A 13,491-nucleotide genomic window follows, 5' to 3' on the forward strand; every position below is an offset into this window, starting at 1 on the left:
CTTATCTGACTTTTATTAGTTCTTATAAAGTGTTTTTTTTTTTTTTTTTTCGATATATAAATGTAAGTATGCAGGCATCACTTGATTTTATTTTTTTATTTTTTTTCTAAACAAACATATATACACACATGTATGTTCATATATAAATACACGACTTTTAAGACCAATATTTGAGTGACAAAAATGAACAAAAACTATGAGTTCGAGTATTATCAAAATTTAATGCAAAAGGAACTAAAAGAATATGAAACACATTCTGATATATCGTGTAAAATAGGCTATAGCGACTCAGAATCGGAAGGAGTTGCGTCCATAAAAGAGGTACCTTACTATTCGTACAACAACAGCTTGAAAAATTATAAAAAAGAAAAATTAGAAAAACCTGTGTGGAAAAGTCTTTACGATATTGAGGAGACAGCAAAAGATTCGTACTCAGATTATGAATATTCTAAGAATGATAAATCGGAAAGCGAAATTGAATCTCCCAGATTTGGAAATTCGTCTGAGGATGAAAAGGGAAAAGAAGTAGATGGGCTGAATGGTGAAGATGAGCAGAATGAAGAAGACAAGTTGTATGAAAAAGATGAGCTGAATGGAGGAGATGAACCATATGAAATGAATGAGCGGTATGAAGAAGGAGAGCATAAGGAGGAAACGGCAAGGATAAAAAATTTTGTTAATGGAGTTAATAATTCTGAAAACTTTTTCGCATTTGATAAAATAAATGATGAATTAAAAAATTCAAAATCTAATGACCCATTTGGTAATTTTTCAAATAAGGAGAACATTTCCATTTCTAGTAGTATTAATTATAACTTTAGAGAAGAATTAGAAAACAATATGTATAACAATTTAAGTATGTTTAAAAGTATAAAAAATAGGTATGATGATACAACTAAACATTTTATGAAACCGAAAACGTGTAAAGATATCAATGGTATATATTACGATGTAAGTGATGAAAAGGTGGATATTGATTTATTAAAAAGAGAACATGAAAAATTAAAGAAAGGACATATATTAGAGAAGTTAAGTACTTCTGAATATGATTACCTTACTCGCGGAAACTCTTCAAATAGTCATTATAGGAATGTACAGTATACAAGTGCTAAAAATAGTAGTAAATTAAAAAAAGGGGTGCTAGATGATAACACTCTGAAGAAAATATCCAAAAATTTTGGTATTTCATCTGATAATAGCACATCAGACACATTTGACCAAATATTGGTGGATCAAAACATTGCTTATAAGGGTAAGAAGTTGCATGAAAGGAAAATTACGGATTATAGTAATTCTGTGAAGAAAAAAAATACCAGGTTGAGAAAAATAGCAAACAGAGGCGTTGAACAAGTGGAAAAAGAGGTAGAGGAGGAGGAAGAAGAGGAGGAAGAGGAGGAGGAAGAAGAGGAAGAGGAAGAAGAAGAGGAAGAGGAAGAAGAAGAGGAAGAGGAAGAGGAAGAAGAAGAGGAAGAGGAAGAAGAAGAGGAAGAGGAGGAGGAAGAAGAAGAGGAAGAGGAAGAAGACGAGGGAGAAGAAAAAAATGAGGAAGAAGAGGACGCACAGAAAAACACAGATATAAAAGAAGATGAAGATAAAGAAGAAGAAGAACAACATAACAAAGTGGGTGGCAATACGGAGGAAGAGGATGAAGGAAATGAGGAAGAAGATAATGCCGTCTTAGAAAATTCGAAATGTAAAAGGAATACAAATAAAGCAGCTTCAAAAATACGCACTGATAATATTAATAGTAAGAATATACCCAATTTCCAAAAGAAGAATAACGAAACAAAAAAAAGAAATAGTAATAAAAAAAAAATTGCAAAAGACAAAGTCTTTACATGTAAAAAAATAACAGAAATTATTGATGAAAAGAATTCTAGCGAAAGGGTAACAACCAGTAGTACAACAAGTGAGAGTAACGATGAAATTATTAGTTATATACATAATAAGAATATAATAATAAACAAAACAGAAACGGAAAAACAAAATGATTTAGTGAATGAGCAGATTGCAAAAGAAATGAATTTTGAATGGTGGAAGCCTAATGAAAAAACGGTTCACACACAAATGGAAAATCTTCAAAACATGAAAGAAGATATAGATAATAAATTAAATAATGAAAAGAGAGTAATAAAATCAGAAAAGGAAATTTTGAATAAAGAGAGAATATTAAATCGTTATGAAATACCAAAAGATATTTCTTATTATGTAGAAAAGTATCAAAAGAGAAAAGAGGAACACGACAAAAATAGTAGCAATGTACATATAAATGTTAACAACGATGCAAATAGAAAAGAAGTTGTTAATGAATCTGAAAATATCCTTGCTCATAACAACACGAACGATATTTTAAGTGAAAAAAAGGATTTATTTAATACACGTAATTCGGAAAACAAAAATCAAGATATAGAAGCGGAAAAGGGGTTAGAGCATCTTTACCATGATCGATTTAACAGATATGATGATTCATTGAAAGTACCAAATAATAGAACGACAATACAAGATTGTAATAAAGAAATGATTCCAATTTCAACTAATGATCAAGTAGATTCGTTAAAAAGTTGTAATATTATCGACGAATTTTTTTCTGATAAACCTAAAATAAAAAATGATGTGAATTATGAAAACGGTGCAAACATAAATAATAGCAATACCTTTTTAAAGGAAGAGAAGGTTCCCTATATTAATAGTATAAATATGAATCAAATAAGCAATTCAAATAATACATGCGAGGTGCATAATAATTCATTCTTTAATAATGATCATAAAAATAAAGGAAAGGATTTATTAGGTATACCTCGAAATATGTTACAGAATGAAATTTGTAATGGTCAAATTAGTGGTGATACATATACCATTTATGATAAAATTTACGACAGTATTTACGATCAGATAAATAACTATTCGGAAAAAAACAATGAAGAGTGTTTTAATAAGAGTACAGAAAATAACAACAATGAGAAGAATTTGCCATTTTTCCAAAACATTGACGAAAGTAAAGAAAATTGTATGTATATAAAGGAAAAGGGTGATACGAGAATATACTCTGATGAAGAAAAAAATGAGAAGATTAAGATGTTTTTGAAATATTTAAAATGCATCGATGACAATTCCTTAACGAAAGTTTTTGAACACATTGTTCAGAGAGAAAATGACGATAAATTGAAAAAGCAGTTGGAAATGTATTTAATAGGAAAGAAGAACATAAACAAGATTGAAAATAACGAGTGTGAACAAGAAACTAGACATATTTTAAGGTCTAATCAAAATACGCAGACAACCGATAAACACTTTAAAAATGAAGAAATACAGACAAGTATTAAGGACACAAATAAATCGGACAGTTGTATGCAAACTGAGATAAATGATATAAATAATAAATTATACGTACAAAACGATATGATAAGCAAAAAGACCAGTATAGATTCTATATTTTTTAGGAATCTAAGTAAGGATTCTTACCCATTAGATGTTGATAATTGTGCAGTTAAGAATTCACACGTCGAATCGAAAGAAAGAAAATATTTTGCTTCCGATAGGAATGATGATTTAAATAATGATGAATATAATGAATTGAAAAAGATAAATGATTTGAAAGCAAAAATTTTGGAAAAAATAAAATCATGCTATGAGAATACTAATGAAAATAATGATGAAGCAGCGGCTATATTAATGTTGCAGGATAAAAAAGAATTTAAAAATAACAGTAATTCTTGTAGAATTTATGATAATAATACTTGTAATAGTAGGAGTGTGGAAAAAAGGAGAAGTAACAATAGTAGTAAGAATAGCAGTAGTCATATAGATAACAACCGTAACAATGGAAATATCAGTGGCAAGAGCAACAAAAGTGTGAGCACTCTGGAAACACTTGAATCGATGAAGTCATTTGAAAAAGAAATGAATTTGCTAATATCGCATAATGAAAGATTAAAAAGAAGAATAGAAAAATTATACGAAGAAAAGGAAAAAATAAAAAACGATTATAAAAAAATTGAAAAAATAAAGGAAAGTCAAGATAACTTGTTTTTAGCAACAGAAAAACACATTGAAAAGTTACATGGGGAGTTAGATAATTTGTCTAAACAAAATGAGAGTATGAAAGGTGATATAAAAAAAAAAAAAATGAAAATAATAGCTCTGGAATCGCAAATAGATGAGAGTAACACTAATAATGATGTGAATGACAGTGATGATCTTACGTTAAAGCGACATACACATATGATAAAAGATGAACTTACTTATATAGATATAAATAACAGATTAGACGAATTTAAAGGACAAATAATAGATAAAAAAAAGATTAAAACACAGATAGATCAACTGCAAAAGCAATTACATATTCTGAAAGATGAAATTAAAAAAACAGAGTTTTTAAAATTAGAAAATGAGGAATTAAAAAAATTATTAACTATGAAGAATTCTAATATTAATGATTATGAAAAAAGCACGATGAAATTAGAAAAGCATATAGAAAAATTAAATGAACACAATTTACGCATATATAAGGAAAATTTTAATCTATGCGAAAATATTGTCATGTTGAAGAAAGAGAATACAACAGTACCATATTCTAGTGAAGAAATACATGATAAACCTACGAATATAGAGAAGGAGCTGCATGCAGATGGTGCAAGCATTCAAACAATTGGCAGTAAAGTAAATGAAAAAGGAGCAAGAGATCTGCAAAAGCATGGAAATATAATAAAAAAACTGGAAAAAACTGTGGACTTGTTAAATGAGCAAAATTTTCATCTGAATGAAAAGATATGCGATTTGAAGGAACAAAATATGAAGCTAAGAAAAACTGCTCTATTGTCCAATAAGGAAAATGGTAATATACTTGATAGTAATAAACATATAGAAATGATACAAACTGAAACTGAAAAAATATATATAGATAAAATTAACTTATTAAAATGTAATTTAGAAGCAAGCAAAAATAAAATAAACATGTTAAATATTTTATTAAAAACGTCCAATAATCAAACTACACAGTTAAATAAGAAAGTTAAATATATCATAAAAGAGAACAAAACATTGCAAAAAAAGTACGAAAAGTGCCTTACCTATTTGGAAAAACTAAAAATAAAATATGATGATGAAATTTTAAAAGTAAATTATGAAAAGTCAGGAATATCTCTATATGATTCAAAAGATATTAATAACAATAAAGACGAAGAGGCAATACACAAAATGAATAAGATTCATGATATGCAACTACTCAAGGAAGGAGAACATATAAATATCCTAGAGCATAAGTTATATGAAAAAGATGAGAAAAGTACCGAAGTATTCAACGATACTAAGGAGGAAGGTAATATGGGTTCGATTGTACAGAAGAGGAACATAAATGGAAAATGTAGTACAGGTATAGGCACTTTAGTAGGTATAAAAGAAGAAAATGAGGATAATAAGAAAAAGAATAAAGAGGTGAGCAAACTGTTAAAATTTAATGACTTGATATCGAATAATGAAGACGAAAATATTTACCAAAACTGGCTGGACAGTGAGAATAAATATGTTCACGTAAATAATATTTTCGAAATTGATAGCATAACAAAGGACTTGCAAAATATGTTTTGTAGTGATACAGAAAACACGAGCAAAAAATTACTTAAGGATAGTATGAGCGATAATGATAACAGTATTATTAATACTAGGGTTAATACTCAGGAGGGGGTAAAAAATATAGAAAGCACTAATAGCATATCAAATGAAAGAAGTTTAAGGAATATAGAGAAAAGGTTTGTGTCCGACAAAATAAAAAAAATGAATGAAAATATAAATAAATATATAGATGAAAAGAAAAATAATATAAAGAATATATGTTACAATGATAATTTTCCTTATAGCAAATCTCATATGAAGGAAGATTATCAAGGACATTATTCAGATATAGATCCAAAAAATAGAATTATAAAAGAACAAAAAGGGAACGAACAAGATATTAATAGAATGTACAATAATAAGACAGATGGCAATATAATTCCTATGAACAGTGTAGATCAAACATACAACAAGAAGCAGTTAGGAAATATGAACAATGCGGATTACAAAAATAATACGAACAATACATACAGCATGAATAATAGCAGTTATAATAACAGTTTAGCTAGGTCGACTAATTCTTATCACATGTACAAGGAGAATGTTGGAGATAGCCTTATTAATAATGATAGTGATAACTTCAAAAGTGTACTCAGAACATACCAAATATATGATGATAAAGAAGATATGCAAATAAAAAATAATGGTTTAAATAATGAATACCCATTACAAAAATGTAATGCAACGAATTTAGAAAAAACAAATGAAAATGATGTTAAATCTAATGATTATATGAACAAATTACATTTATGTAATGAAAACAACACGTCTGCTCATAATAATAATAATCTAGTAAATAATTCATTTAACAATTATAAGCTTAACTCATCGGAAAATATGTATATTGCATATAATAAACAAAATGATATCACAATATATGGTAATCCTGAATATAGTAATAGGAATGCACCAGCTACTTCTCAAAACATGAATAATGGAGTTGAGGCAAATGATAAATATCAAAATGCGAAAAACGAAAAAAAAGGAGAGGCTTGGATCATTGACATAAAGAATAATGAAATAATGCCTTATAGAAAACTGCAGAGTACGATTTTAACGGAGGAAGTGGAGAGGGGTACAGAAAATAGAGGGAAATACGGGGTAAAAGATGGGATAAATAGGACAAAAAATAAGGCAAAAAATAGAGAGAAAAATGGAATGAAAAACTGGCTTCACCAAAATAGGTATATGAATAACCATACAAAATTGAAGCCACTATTACACCATAAAAAATTTAGCAAGGGATCTGCTTATAATAATGGTAAAAATAAAGACAAGCTGCATTTACTAGTAAACAACATTTCAAAGTTAGTTAAAGGAAAGATAGAAGAAGAATTAAAGAGTAAAAATATATCAAAAGATATATTAAATTTTGAAATAACTAAAATAAAAAAAAAAAAAGCAGTTCCAAATAGTAGTTTAAAAAATAAAAGCCAAGAAACTACGATTATTTTAAGTGATTCAATGTCCTTATCATCTGGAACTTTAAATAGCACTTTTGAAACAATAGATGATCATAAGAATAATCAGATTACTCCTAACTTCTTGAGGAATATGCAGGAAAGTAATTTGACATTTAACACAGATTGTGCTAGCAATTTATCAAAAAATGGAAAGGGAAGGCATGTATATATAGGCAAAAATAACAACTCATTTGTTGATCATAAGGATAGAGACGATAAAAATAATTTTCAGTTGACTAATATGAACAAATCTATTATAAATGGTGGAACCTACGTAAATGAAGCAAATTACTTATATGGTGGAAGCTACTTAAATAACGATACATTGTTGAATAACTTCATAGTAAATAAAAATTATATGCAAGACATTGGAAGTTTAAATGAAAACCTCTTTCTCAATGATCAATCTGTACTACCAGAAGTTCCATTAAACAATATAGGGGACATTTATTATAAGCAGAATTTGAGTTGTGATTATGTAGGTAATGTACAATTACAGCATAATATTGATTACCTTAATTTTTCTGGTTTGAGTAACAAGAATCAATTAAACCAAAGTTCATTAAGCAACAATAGGAATAATTACAAGAGTAACAACATAGTTGTGAATGAATATATAAACATAAAAAATAATAGTACTAGTAGTAATAATAATAATAATAATGGTAGCAGTAGTAGTAATACTAATGTTAACAATGGTAGTAATAATAACGATGCGCTGAATAGCTCTATAAAAAATAAGGCTGTCAATGCTGAAGAAAACGCGAACATAATGAATAGCAGAAATATAAGGAAAGACGAAGAAGCTTTTATTGTGGATGAAGACGTTAATAATAGTATTGAAAATACGAATAACAATTTGAACATGAATATGGTGATAAATAACTACCAAGACATTAATAACAATTTTATAAATGATCCTGTAAGCAACGTGTATGATACGAACCAGTGCTTATTATACAACGGTGTTTTGAGTAACAAAAATGGTAAAGAAGCTAGTACAATCTTTGATGTTGATAAGATGAACAATTCTTACTTATTCGACATTAACACAATAAAGCAAGGAATGATTCCCCCTTTTTATGATGATGCCTCCTTGAATTACAATTTGATAGACAGGAACGATACGAATGATATGAATGATACCAATGATGTGAATGATATGGACGAAGGAAGTAAGGGGGGTTCTCTAGGTAACAATTTAAACAGTAGCAGTAACAAAAATGATAATAGCAGCAGTAGTAATAAAATCATCGGTAAAAGTGAACATAATTTTAAGAATGCTGATGGCAGTATTGCCTTTTTTCCGGAGTATTGCGTTGATAAGAACATATCTAATAAAACACAAAAAGAGGTTAAAGTATGTGAGAAGATTAATGTAAATAAAAAAGGAAACAATCAGTTATTAAAGGAAAATATTGTGGACGAAAAACATAAAACTCTAGAAAGAAATACAAGGAGATCTAAATCTGTGGATATCAGAAGATTCGAAACTAAGAACGATTTAGCTAGTAAAGGAGATTCTACGAGGAACAAGATGAAAACACAAATATTTAATTATTCTGATTATAAGAATAACGGATTAAGAGATATGTCAACTTATGCTGATAAGGTGTTACAGGATATGAAATCTTTGATTCCCTCCAATGTCAGCAATTTAATTAACAAGGCAAACCTAAAAGGTAAAACAGGCCGTTCTATTACTAAAATGGTTAGCAACAACAGTAACATTAGTAGTAGCAATAATAGTATTAGTAGCAGTCGTAGTAGTAGTTGTAACAGCTGTGGTAGCCGTGGAAGTTGCAATAGCAATACTTTCAATAGTGCGAATTATAAATTGTGCACGAAACATGAACCAGGAAAATTAAACAAAAATAAGGATAAAATACATAGCAACCATGGAGGAACCCTCCTCAAAAGTACTTCAACCAAGAATCTTTACCAAAATTACAGATACGATGAAACGAATAATGTATCAGAAAATATAATGAACAATATAAATATATTGGGACTGGAAAAAGGTGACTATATAAATAAATGCCCATCTATTAATAAAAATGAGACAAGAATTATCTACAATGATTCAAATGATAGTAATAATAATAATTATTTAGTGGGGGAAGGTGTAAATAATATTATGATAGGTAAAACCAACGAAAATGCATTATTATCAAGTAGGAATTCTTCAAGCAATAATAATGAAAATAATATTAAAAAAAATTTAATGTCTATGAATGCAAAAAATGGTGAACATACAAGATTAAATGCTGGTATAAATAGTAATATAAACAATAACATGCATTATGATTTGAACAATTTTAATTATAATTTGAATAAATTTGAAAATATCTTAAAAGAAGACCAATTCAAGAATTACTCAAATAATGCACATAATATTATATATAAACAGGTAAATTCAAATCAACATTTGGTAAAGAATTCGATTATTTTAAATCGAAAAGAAGAAGGTAATGCATTTCAATCTGAGACGCGCAGATCTTTAAGTTGCTTTAGAGAAGCTTTAAAAAAACAAGGAATTTTGGGTTGATAAAAAAAAAAAAAAAAAAAAAGAAAAAAAAAGTTCAAAGAACTGTATTTTATGAAGCAACACATATTTTAATGCATCTCACTATATTTTTTTTTGTTTTGCTAATTTTGGATATTCTACTGGCATAATATGTGCCATATCCGAGTGAATAATTCCTTTGAAGATCCCGTTTACCTGTGTATACATTTATACACACATATGTGCACGCATTATATACGTTTTTACCGTTATCCTGCCTCTTGATGATCGTTCAGAATTTTTTTTCTTTTTATTTGTTAAACTTTTTAAGAAATAATTTTTTCCATTTTTAACAATTTGCTTATTTATATTTAACATAATACATTGTTTTAGTGATTTTTTTTTTTTTTTTTTTTTTACAAAGAATTTTAAATAATGGGAAAAAAACAATATATTAACAGTTCTTGTAAGATAGGAAATAAAAAAAAATTCTATATATATATGCACATACTATATATATTTATATATATATAAAATATCTCTTCATTCTTTGATTCATTTTTTCAAATAACAAAAATTAAAGCTTGATATTGTAACTTCGGCTCAAAAACCAAAAAAATAAGGGAACATCAAAACTATAATAATCTAGAGCAAACGGTTTACATGTAACATATTAAAAATACAAAAGAAAAAATAAAAATAATAAAAAAGGTAAAAACACAAGTATAATAATGACCATACTTCATACTTAATGAGAAATACATCTTTCGGAAAGAGCTTATCTTTTATATTATATTAATTTAACTATTTAAATTCATAAAAAAAGGCCTCCAAAAGAGAAAAAAGAAAACAATTTTTTTTTAAATTTTTATATTGTTTTTTTTTCTTAATTTTCCTGTGGAAAATTTGTAATGTATCATATTATTTCTATTTTTAAAAGCAACATATAGATGATATGAAAATAAAAATAGAATTAAAATTTTTGGGAGGATTAGAAAGCTATTTAGAGAACAAGTCCAAAAACGTTGTATCACTTGAAATAGAATCAGATGAATTTAATTTTGAAAATTTAATTGCCTACATAAGGAATAACATAATTGTAGAAAGAAAGGATGTTTTTTCTGATTTTGTGATAAGCGATAATGCGAAATTTTGTAAAGTGATGGTTGATGATAGGGAATACTCTAATTATAATTTAAATGATAAGGCAAAAATAAAACCAGGAGTAATTGTGTTAGTTAATGAATATGACTGGGAAATTTTAGATACTTATTCCTACAAAATTAAAAATGATGACAAAATATGTTTTCTATCAACTCTGCATGGAGGTTGAAGAAAAATATTGCATTGTGTGTGGGTGATTGTATATCTCTACATGATCAAAAACATAATTATACATGTATATACTTACCTATTCATTTAAGTTTGTATACACACTACAATAACAAGCAACTTTTCCTTTTATTTATGCATGAAGCCAATACATCATACTATCGTTGAAAAAAGGGGGAAACTTATATCCTATGTAGTAATGTTTTTATGAATAACTAAAAAGTTATTACTACACATTTAAATAATAGTAGAAATATTCACCGTTTTTCTTATATTGTACCTATGTGGTATTATATAGAAATAATAAAAATTTCCTTCCCTTTTAAAAAAAATGAGCACAAACAGAAGAAGAAGCAGTACTTTTCATACTTTTAAGGTAGAAATAATGTCTATTAAGATGAATTATTGGAATCGTCAATTATATATATGTGCATGTATATATGTATATAACAAGCAAATATGTTTAGTTATTTGGCATATCAAAAACATATTTGTATACACGCAAGCACATTTATGTTATTCATTTTAAGATTGTTGTAGCATAGTTTTTTTATTTCTAATTCACCTACTTTTGTTTTTGCATTTTTTTTTTTTTTTTTTTTTTTTTCAAGTGGTCCATTTTGTTCTTTCACCTATTCTATTCATCTTTGTTTTATTATATTAGTGTTCTTTTTATTTTTTCCCCTAAATATTGTTTACAAAATATCCTTTTATAGATTATAAATCTCTAATAAATTCAAAATATATATATTTTTAAAATATTAATACGAATAAGTAGTGGCATATAGTTGATATTTTATTGTATTTAATTTATTTATTTAGTTTTTTTTTTTTTTTTTTTTTTTGGAGTATTCTTTACTTTAAATGAAAATTCTTAATTACATATGTGGTCGTCCACTGAGAAGTGGTGGGACTGCCCCTTTAATTTACAACCCTGTTAGAAAATGGTTAATCATTTTAATGATACTATATTTTTGCTTATGTATTTTATCCTATGGTATATTTTTATTCCCTAAAGCATCTGATTTACACTGTTCTTATTTGAGTGACTCTTTATTTAATTTTTCTCTATCAATAGGTAAAAAATAAATCATATAGTTTGATGTTTTGCTCATATATAATAATTAACAGTATGTAATATTTTTTTTCTTTCGTACTTTTTATCATAAATAATTGTAAATAGTACATTAATTTTTTACCCGAAAATTTCCAATTTTTTTGCCTGTCTTTATTATCCATAACTATTAACATAAAATAAATTTTTTACCCCATTTTTATTTTGTTTTAAAAGGAGCATCATATTTAATGGCTCCCTATTATTCTATAATTAGTTGTAGAGAGTGGGGAACGGAAATTGAATGGGCTATAGTAGCAATAGTCTCTGCTGTTATGGCTATTATTGATGTTAGTTCAAGTTGTTATGGTATTTATGTATTGTATACTATTGTTGACGTAGTATTTACTGATGTTTCTGGAATGACCGACTGTAATTGTTACAAAGCTATACTTTTTTTTTCGGCAAATTCATTTTTAATTTTTCTTCATTTAGTTGTTGCCATCGTTAGTATTGCTGTATACTTTTTACTTATGACAAGAATTGAAGAACAGTTAGAAGATAATAGAAATATTATATAATTTTTTTTTTTTTTTTAAACAATTTATAACATATTTGCCCTCTTGTCTCATGCTAATTATTCATAAAAAAAAAAATAATTTTATTTCCTCCTTTTTGAAATATAATTTTTTTCAATTTTTTGTGTATTTCTTTTTTCATTATTTTAATTAAATATTGTTATACTTAAACTATAGCTGGTATATGTGGAATAGCTGAGTGTATGTATTTTTTTATCAATCACTATTTTATATGTGTATTATCTAAGGAAGATTTATGAGAATAATTCATTATTGTCTGAACTTATTTTTTACGTATATATTTAAAGACGCATTTGCTAATGTTTTTTTATTACTATATTTTTCAAAAAAAAGAAAAACGATATTTTTACTTTATATAATTAAATAGGATGTAATATGAAATAGTGTCAAAAGAAAACAAAAGAATAATGTTCTTCTCTATATTCCTTATTCTTTTTTCTTTATTTCATTTTTTCCACTTATGGTGTCCATCATAAGTACTAAACCAAAAAATATAAGGAAACCTCCTAATACTCAAAAGAAAAAAAAGATTTCTTTTTTCATTAAAAAATAGAATACCAAATGTAGCACTTGAAAAAAAAACTTAAAGGAATTCAATGGAGTTGTAATTAAAAAAAACAAAATAATCCTTCATTAATAAGATATTGTGTCTAAATATCAACATACTAAAAATAAAAGCAGGCGAAGGTATGTTATTCTTGAGATAATTCCGATGATCCATTTTAAATTTATTACATCCGAGTTATTTTTAAAAATATAAGCATCTAATGCTTTTCTATAAAAGACAGAAGCTACAGCATCACATAATCTACTAATAGGCCAGTTAATAATCAAAGAGTTGCTTAATTTGATTACCTGTTTATTAGTATTTATTCCGTTTATTTTCTATGTAACTAAAAAAAAGAAAAAAAGAAAATACATACAAAC

General features: G+C 26.8%; 3 protein-coding genes and 1 pseudogene across 3 annotated transcripts, besides 1 other annotated feature; 3 read left to right on the forward strand and 1 right to left on the reverse strand.

The window, feature by feature from the left end:
- Positions 1-183: 183 nt before the first annotated feature.
- Positions 184-9,621, forward strand: PmUG01_09047400 (conserved Plasmodium protein, unknown function; the record flags this gene model as incomplete). The annotated part of the gene is made up of 1 exon (XM_029005180.1): positions 184-9,621. The coding sequence occupies one exon, from the start codon at positions 184-186 to the stop codon at positions 9,619-9,621; it is 9,438 nt and encodes a 3,145-aa protein (XP_028861795.1).
- Positions 9,622-10,534: 913 nt separating this feature from the next.
- On the forward strand, positions 10,535-10,912 carry URM1 (ubiquitin-related modifier 1, putative; the record flags this gene model as incomplete). Its single annotated transcript, XM_029005181.1, has 1 exon — positions 10,535-10,912. One exon carries the CDS (start codon positions 10,535-10,537, stop codon positions 10,910-10,912), a length of 378 nt encoding a protein of 125 aa, XP_028861796.1.
- Positions 10,913-11,775: 863 nt separating this feature from the next.
- PmUG01_09047600 (conserved Plasmodium membrane protein, unknown function) lies at positions 11,776-12,546 on the forward strand (the record flags this gene model as incomplete). The annotated part of the gene is made up of 2 exons (XM_029005182.1): positions 11,776-11,989; positions 12,203-12,546. 2 exons carry the CDS (start codon positions 11,776-11,778, stop codon positions 12,544-12,546), a joined length of 558 nt encoding a protein of 185 aa, XP_028861797.1.
- A 531-nt stretch (positions 12,547-13,077) lies between these two features.
- PmUG01_09047700 lies at positions 13,078-13,449 on the reverse strand (annotated as a pseudogene).
- Positions 13,078-13,449: a sequence feature (conserved Plasmodium protein, unknown function, pseudogene).
- Positions 13,450-13,491: the final 42 nt, after the last annotated feature.

Source organism: Plasmodium malariae, assembly GCF_900090045.1.
Source record: "Plasmodium malariae genome assembly, chromosome: 9".
NCBI lineage: Eukaryota > Apicomplexa > Aconoidasida > Haemosporida > Plasmodiidae > Plasmodium > Plasmodium malariae.